Source organism: Calidris pugnax, unplaced genomic scaffold (genome assembly GCF_001431845.1).
Source record: "Calidris pugnax isolate Ruff unplaced genomic scaffold, ASM143184v1 scaffold9, whole genome shotgun sequence".
Taxonomy (NCBI): Eukaryota; Metazoa; Chordata; class Aves; order Charadriiformes; family Scolopacidae; genus Calidris; species Calidris pugnax.
The window spans coordinates 6,981,745-7,003,669 of record NW_015090778.1 but is presented as its reverse complement, the minus strand read 5'-3'; the positions used below and the strand labels follow the sequence as shown (position 1 = coordinate 7,003,669).

General features: G+C 51.5%; 1 protein-coding gene across 5 annotated transcripts in view; it reads left to right on the top strand.

Moving 5' to 3' along the window:
* The window catches only part of SEPT9 (septin 9), a 164,559-nt gene that overhangs the window by 76,724 nt on the left and 65,910 nt on the right, over nt 1-21,925 (top strand). The window contains exon 1 of one of the 5 annotated variants that reach the window (XM_014953240.1): nt 12,828-12,979. The exons of the other annotated variants lie outside the window; for them this stretch is intronic. Within the exon in view, the coding sequence (XP_014808726.1) occupies nt 12,925-12,979 (55 nt within the window). The 5' untranslated portion in view covers nt 12,828-12,924. Of the gene's footprint in view, nt 1-12,827; nt 12,980-21,925 lie in introns of those variants that run through there. 5 annotated transcript variants of the gene reach the window in all.

Sequence of the window (21,925 nt, the reverse complement as noted above, 5' to 3'; positions counted from 1 at the left end):
ACGCAAACCTGCATTTTCTCAAGCAATTAGCAAAGCTGCTGAATGGTACAAATCAAAGTGACATCCAAGTCAAGACCCATCAGTTAGAGATGAGCCTGAAGGCTTTGTTCTGGGACTGCACCGATGTGACTAAAAGCAAATCCAAGAGTCTCAAACCCAATGTTGTCCTCAGAAAAATGAGGACTATCTGGTGCTGTTGCTGGTGTGTTTGTATCGCAGCTAAGGAGCAGCTTGGCACGGTCGGTGAGGCTGCTCCTTGTCCACAGAGCAGAGGTGGGACAGCCCCTCTCTGAGAGGTGCAGGGGGATGTGGTGTGCAGGAGGGTCTCTGTGAGCAAGAGGCGACATTGGCTTTTGGTTGCTAGGATGTCCCCCAGCCTCCCTGCCCAGAGAGACAGCAAGGGAAGATGTATCCTCTGGAGAGGGTGGAGAAATGAAGATTCATGTCCAAGAGTTTGTTTCAGGTGGGCCTCATCAAAGCTTTAGCCACAGCTGATGTAAGGGTGCTGTATCTGCACAACACCGCTGGCCTCCATCTGTGCTGATGAAGGTGTTTAATGAAGACAGAAAGGAGGTTTCACTGAAGAGCAGGACAGCACAGAAACAGAGTGGAATTTGCCAGTGAGCCCTGCAATTCTGCCTGTGCCCCTGCCTCACCTAAACCCACGGATATATAGAAGATAGATGAGGTGAGCAGACTTCAGTACGAATGTGGCTGGCAGCAGACACAGATCATGGATTAAACATGTGCGTTTCATTGCAAGAAAGGGGCTTTCTTGAGGCAGACAGAGGGCCCTGCTGTTGCCGTGCAGCCCTGTTCATCTCCAGCTCTGATGCTAACATCATTATCAACATGTTTATATGAAGCTTGGCTGCAAAACGGCTCATCATCCCCAAGTTTTTTCAAGCAAGGCTGTGGCTTTACTAAATGCTCCTTTTATTGTGCTGCCAGGGGCTCTCCCAGAGGCCAGTAAAGGAGGTGGCCTGCTTGGCCACAGCGATATCTGGACCGGAGGTTCAATTCCCTTGTGTCTTAAATCTGTCTGCAGGCTGGCAAGCGACCAAGCGGGCATCTCTTTCTCCAAGTAATTGGCTGCTTGTGTGCAAATCAGCCTCTAGCTGCTTCCCCGACGCCTGGCTCACCAGAATTGTAGGAGAACACATCTGCCATCGTGCTTTCAAACCTCAATGAGTGCCTGGGTTGTGCTGGGGATGGTGAGGACAGGGACAGCCCAGCCCTGCTTCTGCAGCAGGTCACTGTCCTTGGCTCCCAGCGAGGACCTAGAGCTGCTCTGGGCTGTTAGCACTTCTCTGCAGCGTATGAAATAGTTGACCGTCCTCCAGCTGGCAGGAGGGTTACAAGCAAAGCGTTGTGGAGAAGACTTGTTTGGAAACCACCTACAGAAGTGGAGCCGGAGCTGCAGATGAGATGTCCCTGGCAGGGGATGGACAGACCCGTGGCTGGAGGGCTGGAGTTGGTGGCAATGGTGTGCATCTGTGGAGTGATTGAGGGTCCTTGTGGAAGGATTCTGCTGATACATCAAGGCTCTGTTTCTGTGGATGAGTTGCTCCCCAAGGGCCTGGGCACTGGATCAAGGCAGCAGGGCAGCTTTATTTGACTCTCAGGAATGTCATCTGGTTGTTAAACCAGCCAAATTTGGGGGTTCTGTGGTGTGGGGGAATTTTTCTGGAGGCTGGGGGGGAGAAGGAAGGTGTGTAAAGGCAGAGCTCAGGTCCAGCTGTTAATTCCCTTGTGTTAACATAAGCAGGGCTGTATTGGTCTGTCCCATGGTTACTTGTCTGGGGATAACAATATCTCTTGAGCTTAGAGACACTGCCAGTCCCTGCTGAATGAGAGAGGCTGATGCCTAATACACGCAGAACTTTCCTCCTGTCGTTCCTTTATAAGGAAAAACATTTTCAGATTTTGTTTCTACCTTATTTTAACTTCTTGTAAACAAGGGCAGTTTAATTCTGTTGGTGGAACATCTAGTCCAACGCTCCCTGATCTGATGGGGTTATTATAGGCTCTAGCACTGCAAATTAAGATGAATATTAACAAAAAAGTCAGCACGGTGAGGCTGAGCTCAGCGGAGAGCGTGCAAGGTGGGGTGGCAAGTGGAGACAGCCGGACTGGAGTCTGGAGATGGCAGGAGCGATAACAGCAAGGGAACACCAGATGAACTTTGCTTTGTGGCGTGACTTGGTGCAATGGCAGTGGCCACAACTCATGAGAAGGGGAATTTGGCCTGTTCCCCTTTCCCTGCTGGGCTTGGCCACAGGGGTTATGGGTGCAGAGGATGGGTTGCGTGCGGGTGGAGGTAACCCAGCCCTGTCTGTCACTGCAAGGGAGCAGCCCCAACACCAGATGAACTTTGCTTTGTGGCGTGACTTGGTGCAATGGCAGTGGCCACAACTCATGAGAAGGGGAATTTGGCCTGTTCCCCTTTCCCTGCTGGGCTTGGCCACAGGGGTTATGGGTGCAGAGGATGGGTTGCGTGCGGGTGGAGGTAACCCAGCCCTGTCTGTCACTGCAAGGGAGCAGCCCCAACTCTGCTCATTCAGGACATTTGGACTCTACACTCCTCCTTTAAAGCCCAAAGTGGCAGAGATAACTGCCCATCAGCCTGCAGCAAGATGCTTTATACAACCTCCCAGGGATGGGCTGTGTCCCATGGCTGATGACAACGCAGATGCTGCTGAAGTGTCTCTGGGTATCACCCGTTCCAGGAACCCCAAACTCAGCCCATCTCCAGGGTTTGACTGTCTGTGCTTGTCGGGGGTGTTGCCAGTGGGGAGTTTCTCTCCCCCTCGTACTGTTCTCTGGAAATCTCCTCCTCTCCCTCCTGGCTTGGTGCCGTCTCTCTCTGGCTGGTGCTCTGCCCCCAGCGTGTTCGTGGGCCCCTTTCCCATTTAGGGCAAACACTGGACGGCCCCAGCTTTTGGCCTGCTTGCAGCACGTCTCCCAACTGACTTTTTTTTTTTTTTTTTTTAATTTTGGATCCTCTTTTGTTTCTGGAGGCTGAAATCCACAGCATCCCCCAGCCGCGTGTGCTGGCTGTGGCTCCTGCCCAGAGATGACTCTTGGAAAGCTGCAGTGGAGCAGGCAGGGATGGGGGGAAGCCCAAGATTGTCCTGCCTTGGATGAGGCTTGGTGTTGACAGGCTCTTCTAGAAGATAGGGTGAGCCTGAGGGTGATGGTGACAGCGTCAGGTCCCTCCTGCAGAAATGATTTAATCTCAGCAGAAACAAGTGCCCTGCGGCGAGGAGCCCTCAGGCACGGAGCTGTGCACGGGCGAGAGCTGGGGCAGAAGTGGCTGAGCACATGAAAGGGGGAATCAAAGGAAATTCCCCTCAAAGCTTGCATGCTGAATCAGGCTCTTCTAGAAGATAGGGTGAGCCTGAGGGGGATGGCTTTGGGTCCCCTTTGACTTGCCCTGCCCAGTTTTTCCAGCAGGAGAGCGCCCGGGCAGCTTCCTCCTGTGTTCAGGGTAAATCCCTTGAATATACAGCTCGGAGTTGCTGCTTTAGTGCTGCCCAGCACAGCCCAGCAAGCTGGGCCCCTGCTTTTTTTTTTTTTTTTTTTTTTTTATATATCCAGATTTTTAAATCAACTGTGCAACTTCAGCATCTGTAGAAGAGGCTGAGCCGGTGATAGCAGCCCTGGGTCTCTGAGATGTGGTGGGGAGCAGAGGCTGGTGTGCTGGGAGCTGGTGGGTGGCCTGGTTAGAGGGGGCTTTGGGTCCCCTTTGCCTTGCCCTGCCCAGTTTTTCCAGCAGGAGAGCGCCCGGGCAGCTTCCTCCTGTGTTCAGGGTAAATCCCTTGAATATACAGCTCGGAGTTGCTGCTTTAGTGCTGCCCAGCACAGCCCAGCAAGCTGGGCCCCTGCAGCCAGTGTGGTTATACTGGGATTAGGTTAGGGGGGAAATTACCTTGTGTCTTTTGTGTAAGCCTGAAAGAGATGTAGTAAACTTTTCAAGAGTAGAATTTGATGAGAGGTAAAACCCAAGGCAGACCTTGCCTTTGCTGAAGGCAGCTGGTGTCTCCTCAGGTCCAGGCTGGCCTATCTCTCTCCCATTTGCACTCCCCAAGCCCAGGAGTTTAACAGCACCAATCCTGCCTAATTTTCTGTGTGTGCCTTTGTTGGACCTGCCAAGCTCTCCTGGGCAGCAGCAGTGCAGTTGGTGGAGCCGTGGGCATGGCCCCTTGGTAAAACCATCACAGGGTGATGCTGGGGCACCCAAATTCCCACCTGCGTGGAGACAGGAGCACCCAGCCCATGGATTTTGGCAGCAATGCCTGTGGACCCTTCCCATCCCTGTGTGATGGAGCTGGAGCAAAGGGGAAGCTGTGGGCATCGCTCGGTGCTGGACGGACACCAACTGCTGCACCTTGGCATTGCTGCTGGCAGCTTCACTGGCATTTACCAAAGCCTTTAAAAGGAAAGGAAAATTGTGTTCATTCTTCCTGTCTTTCCTTTTTGCCTGTCCTTGTGTCCTTCTCCCACCATGCGATGAGCTCTCGTGCTGTGTCTGTGCTGCCCAGAGGAAACCGAGTGGGTGTGGGGCTGCGGCTCCGTCTGGGAATTGTTCTTATCACACTGGTTTATGTCAAAAAGGAATAATAATAATAAAAAAACCTTTGATGGTAAGCAAGGAGATCAGGAGGTACAGCTGCTCCCGAGGCCTGACCTACAGCTTGTGGCGCTTCCTGAGCCTTTAGAGAGAGTTTTAGGGTCCTTGAGCTGCAGCAGATTTTGTTGTGTGGCTGAAATGTCTCGGAGGAGCAAGGAGAGATGACTGGGGGCTGGCGCAGGGAGGGTGAGCTGCTGGAAATGGCTCACTGAGAAGCAGGGGAGAAATATAAGAAAAGCGAGTTTCCTGCCATGAGCTGGTATATTTATGACTGGAAAGTTTTGAGTTGAAAAGGTCGTGAGCAGGCGGCTGAGAGAGCAGCAGAGGCAGTGCCTGTAAAAGCCGCTTTCCCACCTCACGCCCGGCTCTGCAGCAGGGATGGAAGGGTCCCATGGGGCTCCAGTGGCCCTGTGTGATGGGACAGGGATGGGGAGCACTGCAGGGATGAAGGATGGACCCAGGATGGAAGGAAGGACGGACCCAAGGCAGCCAGGGTGTGTGGGATGTAGTGGGATTTGCACCCGTGGGGCTGCTGGGGGGGTGGGCTCAGTGTGTGGAGCCCATGCCGTGCTTGCCTCCTCCCCTTCTTGTGTGGGGATGGAGTTTCTAGCCCTGCCTCGGACACCACGTGGAAACAAGACGTGCACATCTGGAAGTGGAGTGCATGCGCGTAGCACTGCCAGTTTATTTATTCCTGCAGATTATCCCTCTAATTAGGGGCTGCTGGGAAGTTTGCAGTAATGGAAATGGTCTCTTTCTGAGGGGTTCGGCATTCTGGCTGACCCTCACCTCCCCTTTTTCCCCCTGCAGCCCCCATAGCATGCAGGTGGTGGAAATTGGGGGGGAGGTCTGCCCTACCTTGAGGTCAAGGCACTGGAGTTTGTTCTGGAGTCAGAGGCACAGGATGGCTTTGCAATGGAAATGTGCTGTGCCATGTGTGTGTTAAACTCATTAGAGGACGAGCAAGGTTTCTGAAGCCTCTCATTTCTATTAAAACATGTGTGCTGTCACGCAATGCTGGGGTTTGTGCCTGTTTAGGTCTTAATATTAAAATGTAGTAATTAATAATTAATATTTTTAAACCAATTAAAGTAATTAAGTCGGTTTTCTGCTAGGAAACCTAAACTGCACCTCCCAGTTTCTTAGGAAAGTCTGACCTGAAACTAAATGAGAAGAACAAGGGCATGAGACTGACTTTGTTTGAACCGTGCGAGGTTCAGGCAGATGCAGTTCCTGATCCTCTTTCCATTTCCTTCCCCTGCCACCGTCCCCCACCATTTAATCACCACTGGGGAGTTGTGTTTCCCTTCCTTTTCCCAGCGCAGGGGCTGCCAACCCACTCTGCTGGGGTGGTGAGGACCTCTTCCCCTGCCCTCCTGGGAGCACAGAGGCAGCTGGACCTGTTCTTGGCTGGGACTGGGACGATGTGCCTGGTCTGGGCTGGGGATGGTGTTTCCCTTTCCAGGCTCTCGGCACACACAATAGCCGGAATTGCTGCCTCGGCGTGAAACTCTTCAAGCTGGGCTCCAGCAGGAGGTTGGTGGGGCCTGCAGTGAGCTCAGCCCCTGCATACAGATCACCAGGGAGATGGGCAGATTGGTCCTTGGAGCTGATGAGGCTTGGAGGGCAGGGGGGTTGCTCGTGGGGGGCAGAGCTGTGCCCTCCCAGCGCAGCCAGGTGCCACTGGTGGGTTCTAACCCGCAGCATCCTTCCTGCTGGCAGGCAGCTGGACTGGGTTTACACCACCTTAGCTCTGGTGTAAACCAGGGCAGCTTCATTGGGTCCCCATGGAGGCAGGGGAGGCGTTAGGGACCATCAAGAATTTGCACACACGAGGAGCAGGAAAGCGTCAGCTCTGTTTTCAGATGAGCAGGGTGAGAGGATGGATGTTGGCCCTCTGTGTGCCCTGCTCAGTGTAACCACATGTGAAACATTTCTTTGTCCTGTTTGAGAAGAAGCCAGTACCTACTCTGCACGCTCACTTAATGGAGTTAAACCTAAGATGAAGTTAAGCCTTGATCTTCATAGCTGTGTCCCTGCTGGAGGTGGTTGCAGGGACCTTGTGTCTGTGGTTGTTTGTCTACCTGCCCAGCTCCGATGGGGCCTCTCAGCTCCAGTGTTGTCCCAGAACACCAAGTTTGCTGTTTCCCCTGTTTGTACGGTGAATATCTGAGAAGCTGCAGGCTCAGGGAACCATCTCCTTCCCATGTCCCACTGTATTTCCTACGAGCAGCTGTGCCCACCTTGAAACCTGTTTGGCTTTTTGCCCCCTTGACTTCACAGCAGTGAAACCTGTTTGGCTTTTTGCCCCCTTGACTTCACAGGGACTTCACTTCCCTTTGTATCTCCCATCACTAGCTGTTAAAAACTTCTCATTTCCAGCTCTTACTGACCTCTTTATACCATAACCATGTTTGGGTTTGGATTGGGTGGTTGGCTTTTTTTGTTGTTCCCTTGGTAACGGTGATCTTTGCCCGCAGGAGCTCTCCCCTGTGGTGCATCTGCGTGTGATGCTTCTAGCAGTCCCATACCCTCTCCACTGTCATTTCTGCTCCCTTTCACTGATGCTGGGTAGCCAGGGGGACTCAGGAGGGAGCACTAGTGATTTCTGCTTTGCTGCTAAAAGTATCTCATTTACTGTGTTTTAGGAGTGTGCTTCCTTTCGCTGCATGGCATTGATGGCTCACGGTCACCAGTGCAGCAAGATCTCTCCTGCTGTTGCACTTTTCAAGAGGAAAGACTTTATTAAAAGCCCTTTAAGTTCTGACCTTCTGTCATTCTTCCAGATTTCATCTTATTTCTGTCATCCTGTCTTCAAAGATTACCTGGCCCGCTCTGTGCAGTGCCCCAGCTCTGGGTTTGTAACAGGAGCTGCGTAGCTCTATGGCACTAAGGGATGGCCACGTTTCCTTTATCAAAAAAATCAGTTAATTATCCAGAAATCTCAAATCAGCAAACCTATTTTGAGTTTTTTCGACTTTTCCCATGGTCTTGGTTTCCTTGCAAAGGAAGGGAAGTGTGACTAGCACCAAACTGCGGCCGTCCTGCCAGTATTTCCTACTTCTTTGGAAGCAGGAAGAACCTGAAGTCTTGGGAAAGAGCCTTTTTTTCCTGACAGTTCCTGCGTAATCAGCAGGGCTGGATTCATGCCGTCATCTACATGAAAGCGTGGGCGGAGATGATGGGAACTGCATCTCTGGTTTTCCTTCCAGAGCCCCGTCCCTGTCCCCAGCCAGTGACACTGGCACTTCCCAAGGATCTGGGGCTGGATTTGGCACTGCTCGGCCCCCACAGCCAGCTCTGCTCTTATTACTTGCCAGTTCCCCATTTCTGAGTGATGGCTGTTACGTGCCTCAGTTTCTCTACCTGTAATATGGAGATCTATTGCACTTCTTCCAGGTAGATTTGGAAATGGAAGTGTTTTTGGGGTAGAAGAACAAGAATTCAGAAGGTGCAGGGAACAGAGGAAGGGAAAGTGATTGCAACAGCCTCTTTTTTTTCGGCTTAGAAAGAAGAGATGTGACTCACCGTTCCTTCACTTCAAAATCTGCCATGTCTGGGTCATTATATGTCTGTTTCTACCCGTTACCCTGCAGTGGTGCAGCCAAATGGGCACCAATGCCAACTGCCAACAGCTGAGTGGATGGTGCAGCCAGCGCTGCCCTGTGCTTGAAGCGATGCCGTGGGGATGCTGGACCACCATGGATGTTGGGTGTTGGTGTCAGATGGTGCAAGAGCCTCCACCCACACACTGCACCTACCCAGAAAGGCTGGAAAGGATGTTTCATGTGTGATCGGCAGCAAGACAAGTTATTTGGACTCTCAACAGAAACATTAGACGGTTAATAATAATATTTAGCTGCTCCTACACAGCACTTTTGGTCAGTAAGTCTCACAGCGTTTTGTAGAAGAGGCCAGAATCGGTAAAGAGTTTTGTTTTATAATTAAAATAGGTGGAGGAAAGGGAAGATGCTGTGGATGAATTACCTGCTTTTGTGTAGGAGATAATTTAAGATTCAAGTAGCCACAATGACTCATGCCACCTAGTCTAACCGAGCCTGACGCTCATGACTGCAGCAGATCGTGAGACTGATACGAGCTGCACGGGTTCAGAAAAACCTTGACTTGTGGGAGGAAGAAAAACTGCCTGAAAAACTGCATTCTTAGCAGCTTGCAAAGAAACTGTACGGTGCTGTTTAAAATGCATCTGGATAGGAAAGTCCCTCTTCTGCCTTAGCCTGCCTTGATAAGGGATCTTCTAACACTGATACCTACCATCTCCTTGGGGTTTTTTTCTCTCTTGTGTGTTGTTTTTTTTTTCCTCCTTGGAGTAACTTTCTAGATATGCTTTGCATGGTGGTCCCTCCACACCTATATCAGGGCAGTGACTGGCACTGGCTGCTTCTGGAAGAGGTTGTGCTGTGATCTGGAGAAGCCCTCAAGGTGTATCACTGCCTGGAGGGCAGGAGAGCCCAGAGACAAGGTACAAGGGGGACAAGAGACAAGGTACCCAGGGGACAAGAGTCAAGGTTTCTTGCATCTGCTGGCTATCATGGTATCAAGCTGGTTTTAGCTTGGTATTTGTAACTAAGTGATCAGCAGATTTTACAGATTGCCTTTTCGGGGGCAGGAAATCACTTCTAGGCCAACAAAGCAACTTTGCAGGAAGTTCATTGCTCATCTGAAGAGCAGAGTGATGGTGAAGGAAAAAGGGCTGGGCAGTCAGTGCCCTTGGTGGCCTGGATTAGTAAGGAAACAAGAAATATTTCCACTGTAATGTAACAGAGCTAGGAAAGCCATTTACTTAAAACCACCCTGCAGCCAGTGGTTTTCAGAACAGGGGTTGTGTCTTGGACAGCAGCTGCTGTGTAAAGTATCCTGAGGATCTCAGCTGAGCAGGAGCTCGAGGTGAGTCCTCTGATACAATAAAAACAGTGAGACCCTCGGTTATGTAAGCACAGGGAGCAGCAAGCAAGAGAGGAGATGTGATCAGCTCTCTTTCTTTGGAAAAATGAGTTCTCTCTCTTTATTAAAATTAAAATCCAATTGCAAACACTTGTGAAATGTTGGGAGAAAGGAGCAGGAAAGCCAGATAAATGACTAAGGGACTGAAGAAAATACCTGACACAAAGGACAGAAGGAGCAGAACTTGATTAGTTTATCAAAGGGAATGTAGGTGATGTGATCAGTGTGGGAGATCTCTCATCAGGAGAAGGCTCAGGATCATAAACCCCCTTGATCTACCAGACAAGGGTGAAGCAGAGCCTGTGCCCAAACTGTGTTTGGATGAGCAGTAGGACACAGGCTTGTGCTGTGCTGCCGGGGACCCCAGAAACAAATTCTAGGAGAGGTGATGGGTTCTCCATCCCTCTGGGATGGGTGCTCAGCTCCCCAGGTTTGGCCACCTTTCTCAAAGAGGCTTTTAACTACACACAAGCTTTTGGGTTCAGGAAATGGTGTTTAGTTGTTATGTGCAGACTGGACAAGTGAATGTGGTTTTTTTGGTCTTGTGCTCTTGTAAAGCTATGCCTCTGATTGTGGCTAAATCAGATAAAGGTGCAAGAAAATCTCCAGGAGAGAGAAAGATGGGCTTATCTCCCCAGAAGAAAGCTTGCTTCTCCTCTACTAGCAGGCACTTGGGTTATGTGCTGTGGGGTGAGCTGTTTACATACCTTCCTGCTTTAAATATTTACTATTAGAGCTCTGGATATTCTTGTTATTCTTTAGTTGCTGTACTTTTCCGTCTTCCTCTACGCCTCTCAGTGCCTTAGGTGCACATGGGTGCAATATTAACCAGCTGGTTTTAATGAACATGAACTCCTGCTTATAGTCCGGATATTTTATTTCACACTTCTTGGGGCTCTCCTCTAGGCCTGTTGATTTGCTAAATCTTTATCAGATCCAGGATGATAACATCATTTTTGCTTAGGAAATGCCAAGTGACCCACGGAACTGGGACTGACATACTCTTCTGCTGAAGAACCTCTTCTGCTGAAGAGCTTTGAGGTTCTTCATCAGCTTCATGAGACCAGCTAGACGTCATCATGACACTCACAACTTACAGTCCATTAAACAGTAGGGTTTTTTCTAGTGGTTTACTACTACTTGCCTCCGGTTGACCTCAAAAACAGAGTCCCCATCACACTGCCACGCCGATCCCCATGTGACCCAGTTCAGAGAGCACAAAGGTTTGCAAGGGGGGAGACTTTGAACATCAAAAATGTGTGCAGTCCTTCCTCAGATGGACACTTTTGCCTTTTTAATTCTTTTTTTACAACTTTGAGTTTTAGTTTGTCTTGCTTAGTTCATTCCCTTCCACCCCCTTAAACCCATTCCACAACCTTGCGATGAGAGTGTACTGGGGTGTTAAGCTTGAACAGCCTTTGTAAAAAGCTAACGTAGGTTCTGATCCTCCTGCAAGGGAGTTTTGGACAGTTTTTAACACTGTAGCTTTCTTCTCACTCAGTAACTATGTTTAATTATTGGCAGCTACATTTTTACCTGCCTGAGACGGATTGCGGATGTGACCTGCACATGGGCACTTGAGAGAAATAAACCCGCTTTCTTTCCGAAATCAGTGCCACCGAAGGGGGTGAGCCAGCCTGTGCTGCTGTGTGGTGTGGCAGTCGCCCCTGCAGAGCCCGTGTGGATGTGGGGAGGGCAGGGACATGACACCCCTGTGCTCAGCTCGGTGGCACAAGTGCCACAGGTCCATGTTCGGTCCTGTTCTCCTCAATGTCACAGGGAACGGGGTTCAGGGAGACGGGCACTGGTGGCTTTACGGCCCGTGGAGCGCACGGGGGACCATTTACACGTCCATATTGTGAATGCACAGAGACACAAAGCCCTTTCCTCTCTGCACTGTTGTGGTGTGCTGGGTTGTGACACCTCCAGCAGAGCAAGCGCTGAGCGCTGCTGTCGGTCAAAAGGGGGGGAAAACCACTGCACCTGCCTTAAAACACCATCCTTCTGCTTTAAAGGTGCGTTCTCAAGACTAAGCAGTTCTCATGTTTTAAAGTAATGCCTTTCCTTGGATTAAAACCTCAAGGTGCTAACAGTGTGGAAAAACCTGCAACTTCTTGAGTCTGGGAAATTGGTGCCGTTGGTTTCATTTTCTTGCTCACGTACACTCTTGGGGCGTCTGCGGTGTTCACAGACTTTGGAAGTGTCAAATTAAAACTGTGACAGGTGGTGAAGCATGTACTTTCTGCAGTAATAGATGGTAACAGTACTCCGGGTTTGCATATTTTTTCTTTATGGTTCACCCGAAGTGGACAAAAGCCTCAGCCCATTAATTCTTCATTTCCTGTTGATGTGCCTGGACACATTTCGGTGGGTATCATCACTTTTAAATGATGTTACTAAAACAGGGGGCGGGAAGGACAAAAAAGAGGGTCGGGAGGGTATGCTCTGACTCAACAAGGGAAGGGAGAAATGTCGGATAACGAGCAGAGAGATGGATAAACTGGGGGGTGGGAGAGGTGGAGGGAAGGTGGCAGTGCCAGGGAAGGGGCTGGTGTCGGTGGCTGGAGGTGGCACTTGTCTCCATGGCCAGAGAGGAATGAGCCGTGGCAGTGTGGGGCTGAGCCCAGCCGTGCCCAGATACACGCTGGGGTCTGGGGCAGGTTTTGCAGCCAGGTTTTCACTCTGGTTTTCCTGAGCCGGCTGCGCAGCGGCTTGGATTTGGCAGCGGTGGGTTAGCGCCCGCTCCGCTTTGATTTTGAGAAATTAGAAAAATAGAGGAGGTTGTTGGACGAGTCGCTCTTTTCCAAACATGGGCAAAATTGAGAAGCCGAGGGGTTTTATCTCTGCTCCAGAGCATCGGTGGCCTGACCCGTCGCGCCTTCATGGTGCCATCCCTTCTGCGGGGCACCCTTGGGTGCCAGATGGAGGGGACACCAGGCGGGGGTTTCAGGCATCACCCCCCCCGTCTTAGGGGGGCTGGGGGGATGCGGGACAAACTCTGCACGATGCTGTTTGCCCCGGGGCGGGCAGTGCCGGGTTCTGCGGGTGCCTCTTCCACCCCCCCCCCCCCCCCCCCCCCCCCCCCATTTCCTATCTGCCTACTTCAGAATACACCCCGCTCGTTTTAAGAGAATCTTAGGTCCTCTCTGTGCTGAAAACCATTCAGCCAGAACTGGTGACAAAATAATAATTGTAAAAGAAAAAAATATTAAATTACATGCTGCGCGGGGGGCGGCCGCAGCCGCTCGCCCTCCGCCATTCATTCGGGCCGCAGGAGGAGGCGGCGGCTCCGCGCACCCGCCCGCGCCCCGCAGAACCGGGGGGCCATGGCCGACCCGGCCGTCAACGCCCACCTGGAGGGCATCATCTCCGACTTCGAAGGTGGGTGCTGGGGGGGCAGGGGGGGGGACCGCTTTTGGGGCTAAACCGAGGAAAAAGTTGCCGCCGTGCCGAGCTGGGCAGCGCGGAGCCGCCCGCCTCCCCTCCCCGCAAATACCGGGCTGGGAGGGTCGCGGTGTAACGGGGTTGAGCATCGCTCCCCTCGGAGTCCGGTCGCCCACCGCTTCCCGGGGGGCTCTGCCGGCGGTCGCCCCGGTGGGCAGGGCTGGAAGGGGAGCGGGGTGACCGGGGAGCAGCCCGCATACCCCGGCCCCCGGTGGGTGTCGGTGCCGCCGCCGGGTTGCGGTGCCTTTTGTTCGGAGCAGTGTTGCCCCCGCTAAGGCAGGATCTTATAGGGTGTTTTTTTTCCTTTCCTGCCTTTCCCAAGTTGGTTTAGGTAGATTTTTAGCTGAAAAAAAAACCCCACGCCTGACGCGATTAAAAGTTTGTGAAACCCCAGGCGCTAGCCCTTGTGTCGACTCCCAGATCTTGGATGCAAGCACAGCCCTAGAATAGCTGGGAGGGGGAGAACGAACCCAAGTTTCAAATATGTCCATAGTGGGAGCTGCCCGCCCTAGAAAGCTTTCCAGTTGTCCCATGGCAGAGCTCCAGTTGCCTGATGGCGTTGCCTCGCTCTCCGATGGAGAATCTCCTCGCAATCCCCTTGGCGTGAGGACGGGGATGCCTTCTCCTCGGGTGTCTGTGGCTCTCGCCCAGCCTTGCTGGCTTTTTCAGGCAAGAAAATAAGCTAACGGAGGAGCGTGCGGCTGCCAGATGGGTATGAGAGTTAAAGACAGGCAGAGGAGGGGGGGTGGTGGTGGGGGTTCGGCTGAAGCAGGCGTTGAGAGATGGGCTCGGGGGAGCTCATCTTCCTGAGCGGAGTTTTGGAAGAGCAGAGCTCCGTCCCTACGCACTCTCTCACATCCTGGCAGCCACCCAAACTGAGCTTTGTGCAGCGGTTTCTAGAAAAAAAAAAAAAAAGAGAGGAAGAAAAAAAAAAAAAATAAAAAAAAAAAAATAGTGGAGATCTGGGGGCCGGGGTGAAAGCTTATCCGGGGGCTGCGCGTGTATAGCTATAGGCTGAGATGGCTTCACCGCCTCCTGGTGAATCCAGCCTTGCCTTCGGGAAGGAGCGCAGTGGTGTTTTTCCTGCTGGGTAGCTGAGGAAGCTGAGAGCACAAGGGTTCTTCTTCCAGGTCAGGCAGGAAACGGGTGGCAGAGCTGGGGACTCTGCAGCCCTCCTCGTAAGGTTTAGCCACGTCCGTGTCCCCTTTTTTCCAGCCCTTGGGCTTTCTTCAGCTGAAGTTGGGGGTGGAAAGGCTTAGCAGGAGGCTGAGGGAAGCCACATCCTATAGGAAGATTGGGACTAACAAGACTTGGGACACAGGGAGCAATCCAAATACACCATCAGTTTGGCACTCGGGGTTCAACAGCGCCTTTGTAACTGTCCTTTGGGGACCCTTGAGCTTCCCCACCGCAGGGCTCCCGAGCGCTGATGTAATTACAGCCTCTCCTCCTCTTGCCTGCCCCAATTGCATTTAAATCTCTGAAGAATGAGTAATTCCCTACTTGGATATGATAAAGGCTCTGCTGTGAGCCCCGGGGCTGCTTGTTCGGGCTGTGTGTGCTCCTTGGTGGCACCAAGCCTCTCCGCAGTGCGATTTTTTTATTTATTTTTTTTTTTCCAGTCCATGGAGAGCCTGATCTTTCTGCCTGTGTGGAGGGAGAGGCTGGGGAAAGCTCTGTGCCTCTGCAGCCAAAAGGTCTGGCCTTGCCCTTGAGCAGGGATCCGGGCTACTGTTTCACAATTTAATTAGTTTTCTGGGTTGCATAGCAGCTTCCCCGAGAACAAGGCAATTGATTCCTAGCCTGTAGGGCAGGAGATGCCGTGTTGGTGTCTGCTGGGTGGGTATCTCAGCCCCAGGCAGCCCCTAGCCAAGCAGGAAAGATCAGCCAGAAATACCACGGAGCAGAAACACCAGATCACCCGGCAGCCAGAGCCCTCTTTGTTCTTGCCGGTCACACGCTGCCTGCCCTCCCGAATCCCCGAATCACCCTGGCTGTTCCTGCCTGCTTGCCTCGTAGCATCCCTCCCCGGCGTAGGACCAACAGGTTTCTTGTACCTGCTGGGTTGCAGGTAGTCGTGGGCTTGGCTGTGGGGTGTTGGTGTGGGAGCTGCCTCTGTGAGCCCAGGAGGATGCACCCTTTGGGAGGGTGAAGGAGTACAAAATACTCAATTTCAGTTGAGTTTCTAAATCAAAGCACCGCACAAGAGGGAAAAGCAGCACAGTGGAGTGTGTTCTTGCTTGTGCCTGATTGTGCAATGGGGATGGTGGCATCCAGGCAGCAGTGTGTGTGCCCACCTTGGGCTGAGCTGGCAGGTCCTGCAGAGAGGACCCCAATCCCGCTTATTTGATTGGCAAGAGCCCTCTCTAATGGGGGAGAGCATTTTAAGGTCTGTGGTTTGCTGGGATTCACAGAGCATAATAGTTCTGCCCCTGGGTTTATAGATTTTGGCAGGTCTTCAGAAGCGTGGCTGGTCCAGCCGCGGTTGTGGTAGCGCTTCCCAAGCTCACCTCTGCCTGGGAGGGGGCTGCGGGTCGCTCAGCTCCCCGGAGTCTCAGACACAGAGCCCTGAGCTACGAGGAAGGGAATCTGTAGCAGTAAATCAACCTGGGTGGTGGGATGCTTGTGGAGGGCGTTAACATTGTGTAAATCCCAAACTCTCCTGGTCCTGTTCAGGTTGGATGATAGGGGAGTGTTGGTGTCTGCGATGTTTGACTGCAGAGAGGGGTGGATGCTGCTGTCACAGCTCTGGTTGGTTGTGATGATGCCCAAAGATAACTCCATGACGTGGTACTCATCTTCCTGCTATGGATTTAAAGCACTGTGCACGACGTGGAGTAAGAGAGAGGAGATCTGCTCCGGCCCCTCTCCCCGGTGGGACGTGGCTGCTGCTGAGCAGAGTCCCATGGGTGACTGAGGCACATTTTTGCTGGCACTCACGGAGGGTGAGCTGGCAGCAGCGATGCTGAGCAGTGCTTGCCTGTGCCAGTGCTGTCAGTCAACACCAGATTCGTTTCCTCCTAATGTTGAAACACAAAGTGTCATAGCAGAGACAAGCTGTGAATGATGGTGAAAGCTGAGTGCATGGAGGAGCAGGGGGGTTCTCAGGGGTTCACTGTGATGTCCAGAGCTAGAACCTTGTGGGAGACAGGCTTGCAGCTTTGCTCTGGCAGAAACTTCAAGACAGACTTTGTTGATGGTCATTAATCCCTGATTTACCCATTTCCATGTAGCCCAGCTCCCTCGGGGAACGCGTGCTCACTGGTGGGTGAGCCTTGGCAGTGCTGTGGTTGGAGTGGTCGTGTGCTGCGTGGAGCTGGGCACTGAGGGCAGGGACCCTCCAGCCCTGTCAGGACACATCAGAGCTACGAGGAAGGGAATCTGTAGCAGTAAATCAACCTGGGTGGTGGGATGCTTGTGGAGGGCGTTAACATTGTGTAAATCCCAAACTCTCCTGGTCCTGTTCAGGTTGGATGATAGGGGAGTGTTGGTGTCTGCGATGTTTGACTGCAGAGAGGGGTGGATGCTGCTGTCACAGCTCTGGTTGGTTGTGATGATGCCCAAAGATAACTCCATGACGTGGTACTCATCTTCCTGCTACGGATTTAAAGCTCTGTGCACAACGTGTAGTAAGAGAGAAGAGATCTGCTCCGGCCCCTCTCCCCGGTGGGACGTGGCTGCTGCTGAGCAGAGTCCCATGGGTGACTGAGGCACATTTTTGCTGGCACTCACGGAGGGTGAGCTGGCAGCAGCGATGCTGAGCAGTGCTTGCCTGTGCCAGTGCTGTCAGTCAACACCAGATTCGTTTCCTCCTAATGTTGAAACACAAAGTGTCATAGCAGAGACAAGCTGTGAATGATGGTGAAAGCTGAGTGCATGGAGGAGCAGGGGGGTTCTCAGGGGTTCGCTGTGATGTCCAGAGCTAGAACCTTGTGGGAGACAGGCTTGCAGCTTTGCTCTGGCAGAAACTTCAAGACAGACTTTGTTGATGGTCATTAATCCCTGATTTACCCATTTCCATGTAGCCCAGCTCCCTCGGGGAACGCGTGCTCACTGGTGGGTGAGCCTTGGCAGTGCTGTGGTTGGAGTGGTCGTGTGCTGCGTGGAGCTGGGCACTGAGGGCAGGGACCCTCCAGCCCTGTCAGGACACATCAATGCCAATAGGAAGGTTTCTCTGGTTTTTTTTTGTTGTTTCCCACCCCCCCATAACCTGAGACACAGTGTTTCTAGTATTTCAGCCAAGGACTTTGTCTCAATGAGTTGTGCTAAGTTATGTCATGGTTTGAAGAGTCATTAAAGACAAAAAGCCATCAGCTGGGTTGTCTTTAGGAGGGGGCCATGTTAGAAACAGGCTTTTCTGTGTGTATGAAACTCACGGGCTCGTCCTTAAAATTTACTTGAGCAAATGCCTGGGATGTCTGTGGGACACGTGGCCGTGGTGCATCCCCTGGGCGGCTGGGGGCTGACATGCCTGCTGCCCTGGGGAGCAGCTGCTGCCTGCGTGCTGTGGATGCTGGGACTCAACCCTGCTGCTAATATTAGCAGGAACGTGCCAGAGGGATGGTCACAATGTTATGTGGGTGATGTGGCTTGATGTGAAAAGCCCCATAGAGGGGCTCGGTGTTTGTGTCAGCGTCTCACTTGGATGTAGGGTCTCTCCTGTAGGCCCTGCCGTGGATCCTCAGGATGCGTGCTCTCCTGGGCTTACATCCACAGGACTGGGCTGGAAGTCTGGGTCTGTGACTAACGGTCCCACGTGTGCCGAGGTTCAATGCCTGGAAAAGGAAATGCAAAAAGGTCTTTCAGATTATATCTCGGCTCATCTCAACTCCAGGAGTGAAGCAAAGCTCCTGAACGTCAATTGTTGGATTTCCTGAGCTGTCCCAAGAAATTATACTGCAACTTGGCTCTTCTGGTACCTCTTCATCACCAGCCCAGCGTGGGTAGAACCAGCGCTGCTCTCCCAGCTGATGGGCGTACTGTGCTGCTGCGTGGCAGCTCGTCACCTCTGATACCCTCAAAGACAAGCTTTACAGGCACTTCAGAGAGTTTTCTTTCTTTTCCACTCTTCCTATTTACATTTCTGAGTCTGAGACAAGAGGATGGGGTGGATGGGAGCTTTCTGCTGAATCAGTGTGTGGTGGGAGAGGCAGGAGCTGGGGGAAGGTGTCCGTGAGAAGGCAGAAGTTCTGTCTTCCCAGGAGAAGTTCTGCCTTCCCCAGCAGTTCTGCCTTCCCCAGCAGAGCTGTCCTTTTACGCAGAGAGTGAAAAAATCCCATTTGCCTGGTTACAGCGGCGGAGACCTGCAGTTGTGTGTTGGGTTTGGTTGTGTTATTTTTTTTCCCCCCATGTATATTTAGTTCCTTGGGAATATAAAGGTTGTGAGGGAGTGGGAAAGGGAAGAACAGGACGTGGATCTCTCCGTCCATGTGAGCTGGGCTCTGGGGATAGCCTCTGGCTCCGGTTAGGATGTAGGATCATCTAAAGGTCGTTGTTTATAGTCATCTTATGCAAAGAGGGCTGGGCTGCATGTCCCTGGGGATGGGCATCCACTGCAGCAGGGAGCAGAGTGTCCTTGGCTCGGTGTCAGCATGGAGGGTTTCCAGTGTTGGCTGGTACAGGTCGGCTCTTGCTGCCCATTTGAGATCTGTCTTGGGCAAAGCGAGCACGGTGTTGCGCTACTCCTAAAGAAACCTTTCAAGACTAGCTGGATGGGAAGGGACAGGGAGAGGATGAGGCTTTACACTGGGGCTAGGGCAGCTAATCTGGCTGTGCGAGTGTATGGCCAGTGCCTGGAGGTAAGACAAGGGTTTGGAGTGTGTACATTACACTGACACTTCTAAGTTCTCCACGATCTCTGGGATGTTGGTAGCATCTTTCCCTTAGTAAGAGTCATTCTCCAGCTTTACTCTTTGCTCATTGCCTGTTGGTGGTTTGCCATGAAGTGGAGTGAGCAGGAAGCACCTCTAGAATGTGTTGAGTCATGCCTAATACATTTGAGTGACCATGTCTACATCTCTTGGCCAATGCGTGCCAGCAGACCTGCTGCTAAGTGAGGGTCCTGGCACCTCTGGGAGTCCTGTGGCCACACTGTCTGGGGGCTGGTTTATTTTCTGTTTTGCAGCCCTCCCTTGCAGGGAGCTGCTCAGCCCGTTTTCCCAGGAGCCAGGACCCAGACAGCAGCCGCAAAAGCATGGACTGGGGCTTGTCATAAATCCAAAGACAATAATGGAGACTTCAGAGCCCATAATCACTCCAGATATTCATGTTTCTAGCTCTGATATTCGATATTTAAGGCAATGGCTTTCTGGAGGACCATTATGCAGGCACTTTCTCTCTCCCAAACTTCATCCCTCCCTCCTGCCGCAGTGAGCTCTGGCACCTTCCTGGTCTTTAGAGGTGGAACATGGAAATAACAAGTCAAGTGACCCTAAATCCTGGTTAAGCTTGTTTGAAGGCTGTAAAATGAGTCGATGGGTCTGAGTCAGGTTCCTGATGGGGATGTGCCTGTTTGGTGGGTGTCAGTGTCCATCAGGAGAGCTTTTTGTGGGCTGTCATGCCCTTCAGCATGGAGCTAAGGTTGTGTCCTGGCCACCTCTCATTTCACCCTGCAGGATGTCATTTGGACCTCTGCCCGCTCTGCTTTACTCATGGAGGCATCAGCAGTTCATACCCACCGCTGTGTGGGTGCAGGAGAGCCCTCCTCGCTCCTGTCCCTGATGCTCAAATGGTGCTGGTGAGGAGCAGCCCTTGGGAAACGAAGGGGTTTATTGTTACCTTCAACTTATTCTGAAAAGCTGCCTCCAGATTAATGAGAGCTCGTATCTCCTGATGGCTGTGACTCAGGCTTTTACCCTGATTGCTTTTATGAGGTTGCTGGACGGAGCTCAGCACTTGGGGCTCCTGGGGACACCTTCAGAGTGGTGGCCTAGGTGGAGGGCCTGTCCAAGCTGGCTCTTGGCTGGTTTACGTGCTGAAAGGTGATATATCATGAGTGTCAGGGCTGTCTGTCCCCCAGCATCCTCCCAGCACTGCAGCAGATGCCCTGTTGCTGGCACCCAAGCTAGGGCAAGTTGGGATGTTGCCACCACTGACATCCCATGGATTGCAGGGCAGGGGACACCATGCCCACATTGCTCTGTGCCACCATCCTCCCTCAGTAGAGGTGACAGTTTGAGTAAGCATCACAAAATTATGCAGCCCCTTGCTGCTGGTGGGTTGGGTGCTCTCCAGCTTGTCCCAGCACTGGGAGTCATGGCAGGGGTTCGTGGTGAGGGCACTGGCACACAGCATCATGCTGGCACTGCTCCACTGGACTGGGTTGGGAGGGAAGGAGCGTGGTGAGGACCAGGGTTGGGACTTCAGTATTTCTTTCATCTGGTTACTGGAAGTACAAATATGGGGAAATGTGGAAAGGATGGATTTTTTTTTTTTTTTTTTTTTTTTTTAAATGAGGTAACAAGTTGTATAAGACTGTACGCTCCTGAAGGAGTGTGCCTTTAAACATGTTCACTTAAGCAAATAAATACTTTTTGAATAGCAATTGCAAAGAAACAAAATATTTAAGAGAAGAGAGAGCCCTTTCCTTTCATGGAAAACTTCCATTTGCTTCCTAATAAGAAATAAGGAAATACTTTTCCAAGAATACCCCTTTTCTTGGCTGCAAAAAAGCTATGCTGCAAGCTCCAATGCCTCTCTCTCTCTCATTCATTTATTGCATTCTAGATTACTTTGGATTCTTGTTTTTAAGTCACTGTCCTTCATTTTCTGTGGGAATGGGATGATCAGAGCTATATTGCTAACTGTGAAGCTAATAGATTTTTTTTTTTTTTTTTTTTTTTTTTTAAAGCATGCTCAGTTTGCCAGGGAGGAGAAAGGAGGGGTGGTATGGGAGTCTCTGCCAGCCTTCAGGACATTTGGACAACTGCTCTCATTGCGGTGCTGGGTGTCCCCTCCAACAGAGACGCAGAGCTGGCTGCAGTGGCACCAGCAATCAGCGGGCAGCACAGGCCACTTTTACTAATTTTCCCTTTTCTGTAGCTTTTTAACCAGTATGTTGCAACTTCACCCCTTCCAGCTCTGGCACCCACCAAGCCAGCCCCGAAGCTGGTAGCACAGGGCGGTCCGAGGTCTGCAAGACCATCTGCATCATACTTTTGCCTTCTGGGTAATCATTTTAAGGCGTTTTAGAAATATTAGTGAACCAAATCAAATCTGTAGTCCCCTGGGAGGCGCAGGGAAGATTTATTTCTCTCCTTCCTCCTCCCCTTCTGAAAGGAAACTGGAGCACAGACCGAAGGCAAAAGCTGCAGAGAGACAGTAATGCAATATGCTGGGCTGGATACCCTGTATTTTATGCAATTTTCTGTACAAGTATGAAATTAATATAAGGGATGTAAAATATACTGGTCTGATCTGGAAGCATTTTGCTGAGGGTCAGTGGTTATATAAACCAAAGTGTAATGGAGAATCAAAGCTAAAACCTTTCTAGAACTGCATTATAGGGACTGGGAAGCTGGGATTTTGAATTAATCTGAATGTGTATTTTAAGTTTTTCTATTCTTAGTTCCAATTTTGCTTTTGCGTTTTCATTTCTGGTAAATGAGGGGTTTGCTGTGTTGGTCTCAGTCTGTCTTTGTGGCTTGCTGCGTGTCAGTGAAATGCTGCTTGACAAGCTTTGGTTAATGTCAGAGTCCTGAACTTGCATTTATCCCCAAATTTCTTCCATAACTCAGTTCTTGGAACTGTTTGCACCGTTTGGGAAGGCATTGCGTGTTGACAGCACGTTGCCAGCGTTGTCTTCTAGTCATGATTTGTGTCAGACCATGCAACCTATTGGAACTTCTTTTGAATGCTGTTTGTAAAGTCAGAAAAAGGATTTAT